Source organism: Streptopelia decaocto (genome assembly GCF_964273445.1).
Source record: "Streptopelia decaocto genome assembly, chromosome: 8".
NCBI classification, from domain to species: domain Eukaryota; kingdom Metazoa; phylum Chordata; class Aves; order Columbiformes; family Columbidae; genus Streptopelia; species Streptopelia decaocto.
Window position 1 is genome coordinate 702,776 of NC_138662.1, and position 20,457 is coordinate 723,232.

General features: G+C 42.3%; 1 protein-coding gene across 2 annotated transcripts in view; it reads left to right on the top strand.

Moving 5' to 3' along the window:
* PPARG (peroxisome proliferator activated receptor gamma) overlaps nt 1-5,818 on the top strand; it is a 51,846-nt gene extending 46,028 nt beyond the window's left edge. For both annotated transcript variants that reach the window (XM_082059769.1, XM_082059768.1), the window contains exon 7: nt 5,221-5,818. In XM_082059769.1, the coding sequence (XP_081915895.1) occupies nt 5,221-5,468 (248 nt within the window). In that variant the 3' untranslated portion in view covers nt 5,469-5,818. The remainder of the gene's footprint in view (nt 1-5,220) is intronic.
* The last annotated feature ends 14,639 nt before the right edge of the window (nt 5,819-20,457 follow it).

Here is a 20,457-nt window from a genome sequence, read left to right on the forward strand (position 1 = left end):
TTATGTCGAAGCAATCAAAGACAGCAACCACATGCTATTGTTCTAAAAACAAACGTGCTGTTGAGAGCGCGCTGTTACGTATAGCTTCATTTAAACTCATGTACAATTACTTCTAGCGCTGTGTCTCATTCAGCAAAAATGTGGTATCACAATTTGGTTTATTAGAAGAACTAAATCCACTTCAAACAAGTGCGGTTCCCAGAAGTCGTTGTCGTGTGCAAACCTTTGAACACAACGATCCCTGCGGACTCTGAATTAATTTAGGAAGGAAAAATGTGTTAGTGGTATATTTTCAGTGGGCTTTGATGGGGGAGGAGAAATTCTACAAGCCTATTAGGGCGCTGCACAAAACAGACCGATACTTTGTGTTTTCTAATAGAATGAAGTTTGACAGATGAGAACCAGGCCTCTCAAAATCCCCCCCTAATTGCAGAAAGGGAACTGTGATCTGCCAAGCCAGGTCTGCTGGGCTTCAGGGCTCTTCGCTTCACATTAGAGGAAATAGGAATGATGTGAGTAATCGTACAACTGGGATCTCAGGAGGACAGTGATCCACAGAAAAAAAGATCGACTGCGCTAAACCGGTTTTATCAACAAGTCTTTCTTTTAAAAATGATTTGTGGACAGAGATCCATCCATCAAGAACTACCTGCACTTTTAGTTAGTTCTTAAATAACTCTGAAGCAAATCCATTTAAATATAGAAATCCATGTAAATATAAATCAGTTCTTTCTAGAAAAATCCTTTAATTTCTTGATAACAAAGATCTCTCACTATCTTCACTCATAATTTCTTTTTTTTTCCTCAAAAAAGCATGACAGCTATTTATAAAAACTGTCTATATTTTTCTTTAAAAATAGGCTTTGATGCCAATTAAAGAGTGGCTTTTATCATGAAACTTACAGTCAGATATGATGTGGATTCAACTGTATGAATTCTGTGGGACTATAACGTGTGGTATGGAACTGAAATCCTGTTTCTCAGATATCTCAGGTGCTCTTGTTTCCATAAGAACTATGTTCTTACAGCATTTAACTTCCATGAGAGCTGTATGCATGCTGAACCAGGATGATTTCACTGAAAACAGGGTTTCAAACCCAGCGCGTACCACCTGCAGGACTTTACTGGCTGCAGGAGCACTGTGATCTCGCATCACTCGGAGAAGTCCTGTGTGCAGATACCTTACAGGAAAAGCGGTTTGTGAGACACAAGCGATGGGGCCAAACGCTGGGATTCGAAGTGAATCTGCCGTTGCTCAGCGCAATGAGGTTCGTCCCGCTGGCTCCACGGGGCCATCGCAGCTCTGAGCCGAGGGAGCAGGGACAGAGAAAGAGGATTCCAGCTGGAACATGCCGTGTAGAAAGCTTTTCATTGGGAACTAAGTGGTTGGAATCCTGTGAAACGGCCCAGCCTTTTGATATCGAAACAGTCGGGTTTGCGTTATGTATAAGCGGCTGACAAATTAACTGTAATAGCAACAAAATGGAAGTACTCCCACTTCCCCGCAGCCTTGTTCTGTCTCAGTGATTCCAAATGGCACCCTGAACTCCTCGTTGCAAAGCTGACAAGTTGTTCTTCATGTCGGTGTATTGCACTTCAAAATAATGCTGCAAATGGCCAATGAATCCTAGTATTCGGAATTTACTGCTGATGAGACAGAGAGCAGAAGGATATTACCTTATTTTTACAAAAGAAACGCTTTATGGCATTAACAGCAACGCCAAACTCTCATTGCAACATTCTTTTGCTTCTGGTAACTTTGAAAAATATGCTTTGGTAAAATGAGATTTGGAAAGGTATTTCAGGGAGATGTTCTTCCTCCCTGTTGTGTTTCTTTGTGTTCCTCTGTGCCCCTGAGGCCAGAAGTGAGTGCCATGGTACACACGTTAAAGAACCTGAAACATATTTAAATATATTATATATACCCAAGCTGAAATGAAGTGTGTCATAAGAAGAAGGTTTAAGGAGAATGAGCTGGATGTCTGGATTTGAGCAGGAGAGGTAATAGTCCCAGCCTTATTGGGATAACCCACGTTCGGAAACAGAGCAAACTCAAGCAGGTTGTTGTCATATAAAGAAAAAGCTCAAAAGGTAATCTTGTGGCATTCTGAATATATCATGGGTAGACTTGAACTTCTGCGTATTCCCCTCTGCAGTGCTCCGGGTGCGGCGCTGGTGGGGATCGCAGTGGGGGTACCCGGACGGACCCCCCTGTCAGTCAACACGCAGCCAATTCCGTACTTGAATTCAGAAATGTTGCTCCGTACACTTTTTCTAAGCGTGCTCCTTAGCGTCAGTTTTAATCCCTGACCCGCTGCTCCTTGTTTAAGGACACTTTATCCAGTCATCTGGCTGCGCTCTGAGGTCAGCGACATTTGAAGTGTTATCACTGAATAGTACCAATAAATAGCTCAGATTCGAGTGCTATACAGCAATCCCGCTCTGGCAAACCTGTTAGAACAAAAACCGCTTCCTAATCAGACCAAGAACGGCAGATAAACCCCGTGGGCTGTGAACCAGACTCCTGGGGAGTGCAATACACGTGACAGGATCGGAAGCAAAACCTCCAGCTGCTGAGTCACGTCTGCCTCAGCAAAAGCAGCGTTGTTCAGTCGCCACAGCTTCGTTTAGAATGGGCATTTAAATGCAAAACACACTAAATCAAGGGTATTAAAGCGTAAAGGCATGCAGAGGCCAAGTTCGTATGTGAGGGTGAAAAAGAAAAAAGTCATTATTGTTAGGAACGTGAAAGAAGCATCCAAATCTGTAAGTAAATAAAGAAACCAAATCTTTTTCCCTGAGGTAGTATAGAACATCAGTTTCACCAAGTCATGCTGTTGGCACTCAAAACTAAGGGACTATTGGCCTTTCCCAGTCACTGTGAACATTTTCTTTCTTGCAACAGCTCCCTGCAGAATGTTCAAACCAAATGCTGTATGACAAGAAATGAAAACCTGAACAAAAACGGGATAAAGAGAAGGAGTAATGAAAAGTGGTACTGCCTTGGCGTCATCTGGGTGGATAAAAGGCGGGTTGCAAATAGCACGTAACAAAATCTCAACTTCAATAAGCCCTCTTCGGCAGCAGAGGGGTTTAAAAGTCGTGTCCAGTTCACATGTAGTGCTCTCTCACCTTAATCATTTCAACTCTCCTTCCTTTGGGCTCTGTGACCCGATTTCCTGGTGCCATAAGAACGTCCTGCTAAAGCCATTGTTTGTGTCTTTGTCTTTCCCTTCCCTTTGCCGTGTTCTCGCTGGGCTCTGCAGCGGCTGCCTCGGCCTCTCCACAGCCCACGGGATCACATCGACTTCACCACCATTGCTGTTTCTTCCTGTTCTCAGCCCCGTTTTCCTCAAGGATTACTCCTCATCACTTCCTTGGTATTTTCTTCCTACAAGCCACATCTATCTGGAGCACCTTACTACACAAAACACACCTTCTGCTGTAATAACCTGATGGCTCTGGAGCACATATATAAGAGCATCCGAACAACTTGAAATATACTATAATACCTGTATGTTAAAGCTTTTGCAGCCTATGGGGTTTTTTTTCTGATTTAGATATGTTTCTTGGAACAGAAACAGCATTTTCCTCTGTAAGAAATTTTTACTGAGAAAGTATAGCAAACTGTCAACACCCAAAAAATAATGTCCGTATCCTCAAGTTCTCATTCATGAAAAATCTCTCTTGCCTTCAATGGGAATTTTCCTTCCTCTGGAATTGCCGCATTTAAAAATAACATCTGATGATCTCCTAGGCTTGTGTCGTAGTCATCTCTTCTGACTCTCGTTCCACTGGGTCATTATAAAACCATCAGACCGGGTTTTTCAAAGAGACTTTAGGGTTTTATGCTCTTAAATTGCGCTCAACTGCCACCAGCCACGGGCACCCGAATGGGGGCTCCTGGGGACGTTCCGGTCCCAGCGCTGATCTCCCGGGTTTGTCCCCTGGTCGCGCTGGGGAGCACAACGTTTGAACTGGGTTTCAGTTCTGAAAAGCTCACCCCCCAGAAATTCCCACCATCAAAGAAGCAGGGGGCCAATGGAGATTAATCTCCGAGGAAATCAAGGCCACGGGCTTTGTGCTTTCGGATTTTTTTATATCGCTGCGCACTGAGTCATACCCAGCTAGTTCAGAGTTCATCTGCGACACACAAGTACAATTTAAAGCTATCGCAACCCAAAGCCAAACGATTAACAGCGCTGAAGTGCTGGATGTTGGAAAGCTTCTGAAAGATAGAAAGAAGGCAACTGGGTTTTGCAGCACTTTTAGGTAATCTAAAAAAAAAAATGTCTACAATTTATCCAAAATTAACTAAGTATCTTTCAAAAATGCCTAGATAATATTGCCAAAGAAAATTAATGAAAAGGATCACAGGTAATAACAGCCTATCTTTTAAATTGTTAATCAGATCAACCCCTTGTCCTTTCTGAAGTGGGCAGTGGCGTAGGGCAGGCTATAGGCACTGCTTGCCATTGATCAGCCTGCAAATTAATTGCATAGCTACCCAGCAAATGTTTGTTCTTGGAGTATGTTGATAACCAGGATGCATTACCCCATATACAGTAGTTCAGCAGTAACAAATTACCGATGGTCATTGTCGTAGGTGAGGATTTCATACCTAAGCTGTGGAATCAAATAATCTATTATGTAAAATTAGATAACAAGTGTTACAGATTATGTTAAATAATAATTGCAGCCGCTTAGGAGAAGGCGTTTGGGAACAGACACGAATAACAGAACAGCTATTATTATGAGAGATAATAATGGTTAAAAAGGAAAGATTTTGCTTCTTGCCGAAGAATAAGATATGGCGGGAAGCGTTTTTAACAGCAGCAACCACGTGCAAATCCGTCTGAGTATATGTTGATTTTCCAAAAGTGAATTACCTGGCACAGACTATATTTGCCAACTAGATCTTGCTCTTTGTGGCCATGGACGCTCCCGGTTCACTGTGGAAACGCACGGCAGTGTTGTGTAAACCTGCCTGTGTGTCTGCGCCACGCAAACGCCTCCACTGGTTCTCAGACTGGTTCTAAAACTCCTTCAAGCAAATTCTAGTAAAATCTTACAAATAAATCCATTAAGAAATTGTCAAAGAGTTCTCAGGAAGTGCCACATGTAAATGCTTCGTATACTAAGAAATCTTTAAGAAATTAATACATGAGCTCGATGTTTCCGTATTCTTGCTAAACTCACGCCTCCCGCTGTTTTTCCTAGATCGCCCCGGGTTGTTAAATGTGAAGCCCATTGAGGACATACAAGACAATCTGCTGCAAGCTTTGGAGCTCCAGCTAAAGCTCAATCACCCCGAATCGTCACAGCTCTTTGCAAAGCTGCTGCAGAAAATGACGGACCTCAGACAGATTGTAACGGAACACGTGCAGCTCTTGCAAATAATGAAGAAAACGGAGACAGACATGAGTCTTCATCCACTCCTTCAAGAAATCTATAAAGACTTATATTAATGACCATAGTAGTTCTGATCCGCTGACACAATGTATGTTCTTCAGATTGCACTATTTCTTTGAGGGAAAACTTTGCATACCTAAGAAATTACTGTGAAACAGCATTTTAAAAGAGAGAGCTTAGTATAGTAGATCTATTTTATGCATATTGTTTATAAAGACACATTTACAATTTACTTTTAATATTAAAAATATCTATATCATGAAATTGTTGGCAGTATTTTCAGAATTAATTTTTTAAACTATCTTCTTAAAATTGCTTGTCCAGTATGATTGATGCTTCACTGAAGTTGGTTAAGCATGCAGTTAAGTTTTCAACTGAAAAATAAAAACCTTTCTCCTTAAACATTTCTAGGGAAACGTTTTAAGCATCATGTTTGATTTTGTGCTCCCAAGGCAGCAGCAAAACAACAATAAAACTGAATCACAGATCGGTGTAACTTCCTATGAGAGTTTAAAAGGCAGATGTTGCAAATTTCGGGTCCGACAGTATTTGTGCCTATGGTAAGATCATTGACACTGAAACAACTTTCCTTACACTGTCCTCCTCCTCAGTACTGACGTGCGTTTCCCTTCGATTCACGTTAAGGCCACATCTACTGGTTGTGAGTGTGACCCCTGACAAAGTCAGGCAGGTGTGGCCCACACTGGGGAGCAGAAGAGGGAATGTGGGGGAAAAAAGCCGCTGACATAGCATATTATTGAAGTAAGGAGCAGTCCTCAATTGAATAGTTTCCTCACCATGCCCACATTTTATTTATATAGCAAAACCTGTGCCTTAAACTTAGTGAGACAAGCCCAGTGGTGATGCAGAAGTGGACCACGAGGTAACGTAAGCGTAGGTGTGAGCAGACTGGATTTCCAGGGAGTACAAATTGGCCTTACTCCCAATCTAAGCTGGTGCAAATTGTGCAATCAAGAGGCTGACAGAGGCAAATATTGCAATAAATCCTTGAGCTCACGCCTTCCACACCTGACGAGTTTCCTGCTGCTATATTCAGGCAACATCTGGGCCTGCGGTCAGTAGTAAGCGCTCTGCCCACCAGGAACTTCGGAGAATCACGTTGTTCCGCCTCCAGGTTTAAAGCACAGAGGTGAAACTGCAGGGCGATGAAGTCAGTGTGAGCTTTGATCTTTGCTAGGTTGGCAGTAAGATCATTTCAGGTAGCTCAGGAGCGGCTGCCCTGGAGGAACGCTGCGCGTTAAGGCTGCAGACGGCAGGTTTCCTGTGCGGTTGGAGTCGCCGGCCCAGCGTCACGTTCTGACAGGAGTTACATGCACGCAGCGTTCGTGGGGTGTTACAATTAGAAAGAAAATCTTCTCTCTCTTCGTGTTTTAAGTTGTTTTCCACTGGACACTGGCCATTTGAAATGTTGCCACCTCTCAGTGGGAGAAGCTCTGTTTAATTGCGGAGTCCATCCCCTCCTGGAGGAGGACAGACCAAAGATTAACTGGCACTGAGAGGGACCACAGCTCCAGCGCTGAACTCCTGTAATAGTCACACAGAGCAAAAACTATTCATCTGCACCTGCACTTCGTATCCAACCCCACTTTAAATTGGCTTCATTAGAAATGCAAGTTCAGAGTTGGTTTTAAATAAAGAAGATCTCTAGGGCATGTTCTCGTGTAAGCAATATTCAAACTGGTTGGAGCAGGACAGTGGAAGAGACGCACCGGCACCGGAACCAAGTTCATGACTTCGTTACAGGAAAAACTTCTGTGTAACCAGGAGGCACATTAAATCAAAGAGCTTAATTCTCCTTTATTGGAAGTGGTGATAGGTTTGGAAGTAGCAGTTTAGCAGTGACAGTGTGTAAGCCATTCAGTCCAGTATGGACGTATACAATCCATACATTTTGAGAGTGGTAGCGTAATCATAGTCATAATGATCTAAGGATTAAAGAGAAGACAGTTTTGCAGGAACAGGTGTTATCCTTTATTAGGATAAAGGGACTGAATGCCCCAAATCCTACACAACTGTATAAGCTGCTCTAATAAAATATATTGTTCTCCCTACATCCTGTCTCCTCTTACATACTGATAGTTCATCATTATGTTTTCCTCAAGCCATTGAAAATGTTAATTTTTATGTGAATTACTAATCACAGAAATGTTCCGATTCTAAACAGTTACATCATGGTTAGGAAGTTTTGCCTAAAATACTTTTCTACAAGAATAGGTCTTCAGGGAAAAATGTTCATTTAATGGACAATTGCTCTGTACTAATTTTGAACAAATTACTGTTGTGAGGATATGAAAACATTTTCTCAAAAAATAGCATTTTCTCTTGTGAATTATATTCAGAATTTTGATCTAATTGTAAATATGTTCTGTTTCTATGGGACTTTATTTATTAAAAACAAAAAACTTGCTAATGGGAGTTTATAAGTAGGTTGCGATATTTTCAGACTCTCCCGAGTTTTGGTTAGAGAGGGCCATGCCATAAATTAACAGTTTGGTTTTTGATCTCCAGTGCTACTAAAAACCTTGAAGAACTCAAAGGCAGAAGCGGTCAGCTGGTGTGTGCTTTCCTTTGAAGAACGCTTGTGTTTTCCTGTCCCCCCTTAGTCATCTCTTCACGACACCGAAACGCATTCAGGGTGATGTGCGGAGTGGCACACCGGTCCATTCCCACAGGGCTTGACACTTCTGAGCCGCTATTCTGTCTTATATTTGACACTGATCTGCTTCTTGGGCAGATAAAGGTGGAGGTAAATCATGTCCAGATAAAGCCAGCTGGTGTAGCTGCGCAAACCAAGCATCAACTGGTCATCAAACATTTCTTGTGGAAGCTCAAAGGGCTCTATTTTACAGGAAAAAAATCACTTTCTTTAGACAAAGTTCATCGGTGACCATCTCTATAGTAAATATTGATCCCAGTGTCCTAAAATGAAAATTTAGATGAGAGAAAAGCATTTCCAGCCTCCCCGTTATTATAGCAAAGGCAGCTGAGACCGCTTTAATCCCTGTTTCCATAACAGCGTTGAAAACCCGTTTCTCCTGGTAACGCAGGTGACCCCAGCGCTGCGGGAGGAGCAGCTGGGCCGGTGTTCCCAGCACCGTCTGCTCCCAGCGGGAGCCCGTGCGACGCCGAGCCCGCGGGAGCGCTTCCCGACACCGCTGTCACCGCTCGTGTTCCAGGGCTTTACGAGTCCCGGGCCTGCCCGGCCCTGTTTCCACACACACGCTCCGGGTGCCAGTTCACCCTGGTACAGTTAAGCCCTGGGGGATCAGGATTTAATATTTGATTCGCAATTGTAAACTCTGTCTTGAAGTCGAGTGCGCTTTCATGGGAGTTTTTCCTCTTAAATAAGAGGTGATATCTCTCCCTTAAACAGAGATAACGTCAGCTTTGTAAACAGGAGCAATACAAAGCTGCAGCTAGAGCTTTATAGAAGGAGGAAAAAAAAAGTGTGGGGGGGAAATTCCCAACAAACCGGCCTCCTGGATCAGCAGCTCAATCGTACACCCGTCAAATGCTCCAGGTTTTCATCCAGGCATTGGAAAAAATGATGTGCTTCACTTTGAGTCCCATTGCAACTGCCTTGCCCGAAGTGGTTAAAAATCAGCTGCATAGGTGCAGCTCCAGCTACATGAATGCAACAATATACCTTCACCCTTACCAGCACTAAGTAGCCCTGAAAACGTTGATAATTGTGGGAAAAACAGTTTCTGATTCTTCATTTTGATATAGATGTGAAATTAGAGTGGTGAAGCAGCAGGCCTTAAACATTGCTCACTGGCTTTCAGAAACAACCAGCAGCCGGTGACTGACCCAACAGCTAAAGGGGGGAGAAGATTCCAAGATTTCAGATGCAATATCATATTATTATGTATGTGTTTGTGCACATAAGCAAGGACACCTGTATCATTCATTCACAGTATAGCTCCTAAGCAGAAACCATTCCTAGTCATCTGTGGGTGGAAGAGCTCCAGACATTAAAGAATAACTGCTGCTTGTTACCTTTCTGCTCATACATTCTGAGAGGTGCCTCAAAATACATACCACTCCTTTTCCAGTATAAAAAGAATATTTAGATATGAGTATTTTTGCTTCTGATCAACCTGCATTGCCATCTGTCCCCCCGTTTGCCCAGTCCTGTCCTGCCATGCCCCTGCTTCTACACCGTACAAATTCAGCTGCCTTTCTCCTTGCCCTGGGAGCTCTTGTTTCATGTATATAATACACCCTCAAGTTTTAGTGCTGAGTTGGAGACGGGTACAAGCAACTGTATTTTTACATGTCTACTTTGCAGCAGCCAACTGTCTTGTGAGCCTTTGTGTTTGTAGAAGTCTCGGTGTAACAAAGCCAGAATGCAGCGTCTATACATGAACAGGCTCCCCAAATAGTTCAATGCACAGTGTTTATTGTTTGATGTATCAAACCCATGCTAAATTATTGCAGGAACACAGTCTCTATAGTGCAGCTCATTTAGATCATAGAGCTGGAATTCTCTGGCCAAGGCTTTTTCTGGGCAAGCCATACTCAAGGCCTCTTAGATCTTCAGGGTTCAATTCTTCAGGACTTCTTTTAAATGTGAAATTGATTTACTTCAATCGATTTTTGCAAATTGCTAAAATCACTTCTCACCTCTCAAATGGGAGAAGTTTCTAATTATGATTTTTGCTAACTGAATATGGCTTCCAGCACCGCTTTCGAAAAGTGCCTGCATGGTGAAGCAGAAAAAGAGCTTTTTAGCTGCAAATGAAAATAGCCCGTCTATTGAGCCACATGTTGGTTAAGGGCCTTCTTTTTAATTATTAAGCTTCCTTATTGTGCTGGAAATGGGCAACATTTTCAGCAGAGCGTTGGCCAAGAGGAATATCCATCGCTCATTCTATTCGACGCTGTTACCCAACAAGGTTTCCTTAGTTCAGTGGAAGCAGCAGGGGAGAAGGTGCTCTCCGGGGGCAGGGAGGGAGGCAGCGCTGCGCAGCACCATTGGTTCTCACCCGGGGAAGAGCTGGCAGGGCAGCAGGAGATCTCGTCCCGCTTGCTGCAACGCTGATTAAAGCATTCTGTGGTGTCAGCAGATCCTCGGGTTGTTAGTGCGAACTCTCAGCTGGCCATATCCTGCCAGATTTGCAAGCAGAGCCTGCCAAGCCATCTCAACAAAAATGTAGCTTTAAATATTATAAATGATGCTGCATTTTGCTGTGGAAATGTTTCCTGAAAAGGCTGTTCCAAAACATCCTTTATTGTTGGGGGAGGGGAGCAGAAGGGGCCTGGGAGAGGGAGGAAAAAGAGCTACTTTTAATAGACTTTTTTTTCTTTTGAGGCCAGAGATTCATTTCACATCATTCTGCAAGACCAAATGGATTTTTTTTTTCCCAGTGACTATAAAACATTGCAGTAATAATTTTGTATGTAAGTTTTGGCAGCTGAGCTTGGGGCGGGAGGAAGGACAGAGGGCATCTTGTTTTATAAAGGATTGCAGTGAGGGATTTTGCAATTGATCAGTTAGTAAAATCTTTTTTGGTGGACATCTGCTTGCTGGCAAAGGAGAGCTCTCTTCTTCCCCTTATATTAAATGAAAAATCACAGCAGAGTGAAGGAGGTGGCTCTCATAGCAAGGCCAAAGTGTGGGTTCGGGCCTCAAAAAGAGGCTTTTGGTGTCTACTTGGTACCAGGATGGTATCACAAAGTGTTCAATGAAATCTCTCCAAATCAGCTGTTCTTGTGAAACTTTGGTTGCTAAATTTCCTTCTTGTTTTGTATAAGACCCAGAACCCAAACCTAATCTACATGAAGAGTTCCAAACATTTGTGCAGATACACACGGAAATTAAAAGCTCTTCAAATTCAAAATCCCAATTCTGGCCCATTTGTATATGGAGGTCCTTTTAAAAAGAACATTGCCTCGAGAAATTCCTTTGCGGTTCAGCCTCATAACAGAATAAATCGAAAGGAAAGGAATGATCAGAGTCATGAAATCAGCAGCAGATTCTGATGTGCCCGATCCAAGAGTCCACCCTAAGAAACAAAGAACAGTTTCGTTGCCGCGTGTCCGAATCCAGGTTACACTTGCTGTCTCTTAGCTGAACTTTAATCAAAGGATCTAGTAGCTATGTAGCCGACCATTTCTACACATCTTTTATAGCTCCTTTTTTCTTTAGTTTTCACATTTAACAAGAGTGGGTTTTGCCGGATTACTCCAGACTGCTGGGCAGTCAACACAGGGGAGCTGGTGCTCTTACAGGCAAGACAAGTGCCATGCGGGCTCTGCCGCATCCACACTCTGCACATACAATATCAGGTATTTGGAGTGTATGTGTTTTAACAATAAAATGTAAACAAGGGTAATAAAAGCCAGATACAAGGAAAACTGGCCTTTCAAGGCGCTTTGCCTTTGCAAGGTCAATTAATGGAATAAAATTCCCCGAGTCTTATTATTAAGCTTGTACTTGCAGTCCGATGGAAAAAGATACTGCAAATGACTATCAATTTTTTTTTAACTATTACAAATAAAATATAATAAATACTTAGTAAATGAATATATTTTTTTTATTTTCAGCTGTTATTGAGAAAAAATAAAATGTACAAAGATAACTGAAAATTAAGTCACGGGCAGTTCTTTCCTTTCTGGGTGAACTCTACAAGAAGTGATCTTTGCATTTACCACTGTGATGCAAAGGTCCAGAGTCTGCTGGCAAGTATAATTCAAATCTGGTATAATGTTGTTAAAGGCAATAGCATTATACCAAAATGAAATTATAGTGGATGAAATCACAGTAAAAAATAGATTTTGAACACATGACAGAGTTGCGAAGGTAGTAAGTAGGAGTTATTTGGATAGGCTAAGTCCCGAAGAGGGGACTTTTGGCTCGCAGGAAGGAAAATCCCGTGTTCATAAAGCGGGTATTTTCTGATCCCTATAAGCATAACCTTTCATTTGCTCTTTGTAGAAGATTGCGAGGTGCTTACCTGCCAGGTGCAATATAAGAGCAGTGTATTTCTACCTTGTGCTACCACAGTAAATTGTCATTACCGGAGATTATACAGCTTCATCCATATGTTATGAGGGAGGGAACGATGGGCCATAAAGCACCCACTTGTGATGTTTATAGGTGTCCACTCTTCACTGCACTTCATTTATACATAGTAAAGCTGTATACGTGAACTGATACCAAGCCTGGAATGTAATTAACCAAGCTATATAGAGTTGGGCTGCAAACCTTCTGAATCCAAGGCAAATTCTCCAAAACTGGGAGTAAACCTAGAGTGTAGCAGCTGTTTGTGTTTAGAGAAAAATCACATTTGCATTATGCATGACATGACCCAAGTGCTGAGGGTTTGGGTTCTGGCAGCTCTCGATCGGACAAGATTCTGAGTTCGGTGGAATGGGTACAGGCTGCTCTGTGCCCGTCGGCTTCAGCGCTGACAAGCTCTGCATGTTCACTGCCATAATCACATCTTCAGCCTCATCGGGATGCCTCCTTATCTCACACCCCATTTTGCATTTCCATCCAGATCAGTCAGTATCAGGAGAGGTCTGCTAGCAAAGGAAAAGAGACAGTACGAAAGCACTCCAGGTCTAACACTTTTAAAAATATTCCTGTCTCAGTTCTACTGTTTCTGTTCACAAAAGTGCTTCTGCCAGTGCAGAATCCCAATGAAACCAGGACTATTTGTAGAATTGGCCTCCAGGGAATGAAAAGTACTAATGAGTTTCAGGCCCTTGACCATTACCACTCACTTTTCAGCCATGTATAAAGAAATATTACTGCGCAAGCAGGACGGAATAGGTTTGGAGAGCAAATCTCAATACAAGTTATGTCAGAAGCGTCCTTTAAAATCCATGTTACTTTTTGGTATAGTGAGTAATGCCTTGCAAAGCACACCTCAGCCCACTGCTGACAGTCAGACTGCTCACACCTGGTACCCAAAGTGAGCAGGATTCCATCCTAAATGGAAAACTGGGGATACCCATCCCAAATATTTAGAAAATATGTTTGCAAAGAGCAGTAAAGTATTTTTTAAAATAAATTAGACATAAAAAATTGTGATAATGAACTGTCAGTACCATTATTGCTCACTTAGAAGCAATAGGTCTGTGCTCAATAATAAGCACAATGTGAGTATCTTGCCAGCCCTCTGCCATCTCCGGCCTGACGCCCGACTGATTTTCAGTGCCTGAGAAATGTCATTCTGTGCCAACAAGAATCCTCTAACTTCCACTTGCAGGAACATTAATATTCAGTTGTGGGCACAGTTCACAGCAGAGGGAGAGAGGAGCCCCTGTGGCCCAAAGGAGCGTGTCCGACTGGTTTTCCTGCTTCATGTCTTCCCATAAGAAGCGGCTGCACAAGGAGCTGGCTCAGTGCAAACCAGGGGGCGGCTCGTGGTGGCTGCTGCGCCCCAGATTCTTCCCATTGTCCCCAGTTCCTGTTCCCTGCATCCGGCCTGTGCCCTTGCTGGGTGTGAGTGTCTGTCCTGCTCAGAGTTATGATCGTTTGGTTCGCAGCCAAGGGGCTGAGGATACAAATTATAATAGCATTTCCTTCCCCAGAACCCATTGTGCCAGGGGATGGGAGCTGTGCAGCCCCAGCTGTTCCTGCCTTCTGCAGCCATCCTGAGGTCAACAGCAACCTCCAGGCATCCCGGGAAGGAGCATCTTGCCAGGTCTGTACCCAGGTACAGACTCTTCTTCTTCTTGGGGCACAGTACTGGCATCTAGTTTTCCTCAGCCTGGCAGGTACCTTGGCCATTGCGGGTGGTTTCTCTTCCAGTGTTTTTTCTGCTGGACCTCATCTATTTTGCATAGACAAATAGGCACAGAAAGTCACAGTACTCGTCTGGAGGGCAGGGCAGGGACCTGAACCCCTTGTCCCTCTCATCGCAGGTGAGGGCTTTACCTCACAGGCCTTTCCTTGGCCCATGTTTGATCTTTCTCTGATCTGCATGTAGTCAAATGAATACAAGGTCTGGGATTCACAAGTGCTGAGCAACAAGCAACCGGACTCTGAATACATCAATATAGATTGAAGAGCCTAACTTTAGGCACTGGTTTTGAAATTCTTGTGCAATTCACATTGTGAGATAGTGAAGGGACAGTAGTGTGTCTAGGAGACACAACAAACATTCTCCTTTACATTATAAACAAGCCTTAAATGATAGTAGTGGAGCTGTTACCCAATCTGTTGTGGTGTTTGTTTTGTTTTGTTTTGTTTTAAAAAAAGACATTCCAAAGTACCCTACAGATTTTTGGAAAACCATCTTGTGCACATTTTTTTTCTTTTCAGTAAAATGACAACAACAACAAAATGAATGAGTCCCATGTTACAGATCAGACCATGTTTCTTAACGGGGTTTTCAAGCTTGTTGTTACACAAATACAATTCCCTCTGCCAAGAGTAAGCTAATATATTCTTGGCATGCCTGGTAAGTCTTAAATCACAGACAGTGGGTACATTCAGCTTGACGTCCAGAGGAACGAAATTTCACTCTGATAACTGCCTGGTGACGAACTCCTGACTCAAAATGAAGCCTGTTCCACCATGCTTAGACACACGAGGCCTCCGCAAGCTCAGGGCACAAGAATGTTGCCATACGATTCTACCTTCTGATTTTCTTAGAAATTACCCAGCTGCATTTTAATGCTACTGCTCTAATTTGAAATGAGTAATTGCACAGTGGATTAAGAATCCAACACGTTTTATTTAGCGTTTTACTATGTCTTTCAGATGTGGTTTCCAAGATAAAATCTCAGCCTCCGAATGGCACGTTTGCTGAAGAGAAGCCGTTGCTCTCCGCAGCCCGTTCTCAGCTGGCTGGTTCTGCAGCCCTGTGCAGAGGGGCAGTGCAGGAGCGGCCTTGCAGCAAACAGCTCTCAGCGCTCTAGAGCCAGCGCACCAGCCAGGCTCGTTTGGCTGATGGGGAACCTGCTGCGCTGGGGTTGCAGGTGAGTGATTAGCCTGAGATCATCCAGAAAGCCAGCTGCATATTCAGCCTCATTCTTAATCCCCTTCTTATAGTATCTTGTGCTGTATTCCTAAAAATGTCTATTTTTTCCAAGGAAAAATCCATTTGCCATCCCATAAAACACTACCAGAAAGATTTTGATTTATGAACAACAAAGCTAAGATAGGACTGTTCCTTTAAAATGTGTTTTCTGTAATTGTGTGATTGTTTGCAAGTGAGCAACTCTTTTTTTTTCCTTTTCCTTTTTTTCCCCTCCTAGTGGTGGTGTCTCCTGTCTCCCAGAAGGGCCGGGGTGCCTGGGTAACGTGTGAAGCAGCACTATTTGAGATCACCTCAGGTCAGTGGAGACGTTTAATAACCAGTAAACCAAACTGAAACTATCTAATGATATGTTCTCTAACCAGAGTAATGCATCCAGTTGCTGGGCTGGACCATGTCATGGAGCTGACCTGGACAGAGCCACTTTTTCCCTACTGGCTCTAAAATCAAGTGCTCCCTTTCTGTTGGTGCAGACTTATTAATACCCCCCGTGACGGGAAACATCTATTGGTGTTATGATATTAAAGTAGAAAAGTACAGTTTGCAAGAGGCATTAAAGGAGATGAACAAAGATTCTATATATTAAAATGAAGATGACAGAAAGATAGAAATTGTAGTACTACCAAGGGAAGATGAGGAAGTAACAGGATTACTACTGTTCAATGTCTTCTTTGCTTAGGTCTTCACAATAAAAGGTTAATTCCTACCAGATGCTTAGAATAATTAAAATTAGCAACAAACTGGAATATAGAGAGTAGGAAAATAATAGGTTAAATATGTTCAGCTGGGTTAGATATATTCAAATTAGCAAGCTGTAAGGAAATTTACCCTGGAGTATTTAAGGAAATAGCTGAAGCAGTCTGAACCATTAAATGGTTATCTTTAAGAACTCACGGATCACAGAGAAGTGAGGTCTCAAAGGACTTCAGAAGGTCACATTTCTTTTTTATTTTTCTCTGTCTCTTTTTTTTCTTTTTCCCTTCTTAAAGGAAAAAGAAAGGACCAGGAGAATTACAGAACTACAGGTTAGTCTACCTTCAAATACCCAGTTGGTTACTGGTTTGTTCAAGTAACTATCCATCTTAGAATTTCTAGCCAATAGCAAGATAATAAGCAGTCCACATATTTTTGTTGAGTAAAATCACACCATGTTAATTTAGTTTCCTTTTTTTGACAGAATAATTGGCCTTGTGAATAAGGGGGGAGCAGTAGATGTGCTATGACGTGACTTAGCACAATTGAACGTAACACTCGTATAAACAAGCTAGTGAAACATTGAAAGGTGAAGCTATTATGGGTGCAAAAAATAGATTAAAAAGTATTTCTCAATAGTTTGCTGTCAAAACAAGAAACCAGACCAGCTGCACAAGAATTTTTCTGGGTGCTATCTGCTTTGAAGGTTTGCATAATGACTAGGGTAAGAAAATATACAGTACACTTAGAACATTTCTGAATTGCCTCAGAGACTTAAGCATCCTGGAGCAAAAGATTTCAATTCAACCTGATCTTGAGATATTGGAACAAGTATCTGGAATCAGTACAGTAAGATTCAGCAAACATAAATTTGAAGCTTTACCCGTGCAAGAAGAAACTCTAATGTGCCATTACAAGCCGTGGAATAATTGGCAGTGTGACATCGCTGCATGACATGAGTGTGCGGGTAGAGCAGATGACAATCCCAGCGCACAGCGGTATCGTGTTGCTGTTGCTAACGAAGGCAAGCGCTGCTTGGTCGCCAGAACATCTGTTTGGCTGACAGCTGACTCTACCACTGCTGGCCAGGATTGTGCTGTCCCTGCCGTGCGTTTGATGGCACAGTCCTGAAATGTCTGAGAAGGAGACAAGAAAGGAGAACTGGCAAATGTTAAAAAAACCCCCACACCTTATTTCATTTCTCATGTAGGATGTGACTTTTTTTCCTCTAGAAGAGCCTGTTCCTTGGTGAGGAGAGCCATCCTCCCAAGGCAGCAGCAAAGCAGCCCTTAACATATCCACTAGTCTTTTCTTGGTGGCATTTCAGATATATCTATGTCACCGCTGGCTGACAATGCACACTTCAAATCCAGGCTGTGCTGTAGAGACAGCAGCGCTCTTTCGAAAGACATTTTGAAACCAGACAATTGTATTAATGTGTCTCTCCCTCTCTAATAGCCCCACACTAACCAGTCTCTCGTGCATAGTCCACTGTTCCCACGAATTGCTGGAGAGTGAGGACTTCATGTTCCCCAGTTCAAGAAAAAGCCTCAGGAAATTGCAAAAAGTCCTAAAAAGCCGCAGTTTGTTTTCATAACATTCTTTTCCTTTTAGAGAAGTAATAGATTTTTTTTAAACATTATCTCTGATATTTCAGGAGTTAATGGACAGTAAAATGATCTAAAAACTGCAGCAAAAACTATGGCACAAGACACTGGAAAGGCAGCTTGACTAATTATCAGGGCTTGGTTTGTGGAGGAAAAGAGGAGGTGTAAGTTACACCAGTGAGTCTCAATATTTTATTTTTTCGGTCAGGTTCTGTTTCTAAGTGGATTTCTAGGTCATCTCTAGCTATTTTACTATTTACAAGGCAAAAATGTGTATGTACATTAGGTCTAAAAGCCAAGCATTCAAGTAGTCTCATTCTGTAAAGGGGGTAGATCAGCGTGGCATTCAGCTCCTGCAGAAACTGAGGTTTCGGGCTGGGATGTGGCTTGTGCTCTGGAGATGCTGTTCCTTCTGCAGGCTGTGGATGTGAATTTTAGATGACTAAATAAAAACAAGACAAATCATAACCTATAATATGCTCCACAGTAATGTGACACCCTATATCTTCTTTCCAGTCATATACAGAAGGCTTCCTTCTCTCTCATAACATATGAAATTTTAAAGGAGTCTGCTAACTATAAATGACACCATGTATCCATTAACCTAGCAAAGCTGATGTCATTAATTCACACTTTCTTTCCTCTTCTTCCTCTAGTCTCCTCTTTTCCTTCTCACCTTCATGTTCATGAGACTTGCTTTACAAAACACGTGCTCAGTCCTGCACAGTGCTGAGCTTCTTTGGGGGGGATCTATGTCTATGCGCTATATGCACAAGGAGATATTAAAAGGTATACAGCATTTTCAGGGGAAAAAAAATAATAATTGTAGTTCTCAACCTAAGCTTGAATTTAGAGCTCTCAGTATGAATTCAGCCATCTGGAAATCATTGCAAGAGGATCAGACTGAGTTTGGAACACAGGTGTGATCTGATGGTAATATTGCTCTTAATATTCAAGAAAAAAAGTTCAAATTTGCCTTTCCAGAACATAATCCAGTCTTGCCTGAGCGCACTTTTCAGAAAGCACCGTGCACGTTACCGGAGCCTCTCCCAAAATGTTGGGTGCTTAGAACTGGCTGTTCTGGGTGACAGTTCTCTTCATTTTCAGCTGTTGCATTTATTATTAGAAGACAAGCAACAATACGTTAAATGCTTTCTTAATGTCTGCTTCTATTAGGCAATTTCATTTGCCATGGGGATAACACGCAATCGGGGCTGGAAGAAGCAGCAATGTTTGCAAACTGTGGGTGGGAGAGGTGAAAATTTTTATTGGGTGCATCCAAGAACAGAAGGAGAAGGGTCTACAAGGCAAACTTTTTCAGTGTGGTCCAAGCATCCAAGTGTGGGGAACTGCTCCTTTAGCAGAAAATACAATATGCCTTTAACAGGTTGAATTGAGCAAGAAATATCACAACCTCAGCTGCTGCTGCCAATATAACTAGTGCTACTATGCTTATGGCTCTAAATGAGCTTGTTACTTATTACTTTCAAACACAGAAATGCTTATTCTATGCATATGTCCATACAGTTCTCATTAGCAAAGGTTTATCCACTTAAAGAAATTGCTTTACTTTTAAATGTTCTCACCAATGTCCTGGGATAACAGGAGCTGCAAGTTAATTGTGTTTCATCAAAGTGTTTCCTTTACTGAGTTTAAATGTGTTGGGTTTTTTCCATTTCACCAGTAACAGCATTTTCAGATCTGGAGCTGCCAACAAAGCCTGCAAAACCCCGCCTTTGAGACAACAAATAGACTAACTGTATGTTTAATTACCTGTGTGAACGTGCAATTCTCAAATTTGCTCATAAAATGCGAGAGCTTTTGCAGGAGCACAGGCTACACCTGCTATTCTGCAACTGTACCTTGTTACCCGAAGTTTTGTACATTTGACTTCAAATAAACCTAATTCAGAGAAAGGAAAACCATACACCAGTGTTCCTCGGCAGCCGTCACTCTTGCAGACTTCTGCCACTGACCTCTGTTTTTTCCCTTTGTTCAGGACTCTCAGCTCCTGCCTTGAAACAAAAGGATGGGTTAGAAGATCTCTTCGCCCCTTCTAGCACTATTCTTCTGTTTCTCTGTTCCAAACTGTGGTATTCAGGTCCTTCTCCAACCCCTCCACCTTGCCTCTTCAGAGAAGAAAGAAAATTCGACTATAAGAAAGAAATAATTCTTCCAACTAGCTCTGGGAAATCTGTCCCTGAAGCAAATCAAAGAAATCAGTGTTTATCTGTTTCTCAGCATAGCTATTTTCCCTGTTATCAGCTGGCTGAAAGCTGTGTGCAGTAGCCTATAGCTGAAGTGAGCCTCCAATCTTTCCATCAGCTTTTGCAGTTGCTCCCAGAAAATATAATGATGTTTCATTATGCTCCCACATTGCCCTGAGGTTGGTTACGGAATGTACTACGGCTACACACCGTTGGCCAAGGTCTAATAGAAAGAAGCAGGTAGAAAAATAAAATACTATTTTAATTTCCTGCCATATACTAACCTTTTACTACACCCAAAGCAAAGAAGGATTATAAATAAGATCTTACTTTTTGTTTGTCACTTGATTGATGAGCTGTTTAAGTAATTCTCACTAAATGTATTTAAAACATATTTTTCCCTGCCACAACATGCTCTTGGATTTCTTCTCTGGGAACTTGTGTTTACAGAGCTTTGTAAAGCGTAAGTGCTGCAGCTGAGTTAGCAAAATTCCTTGGCTTGCTTTGTAGGATTGGGCATAT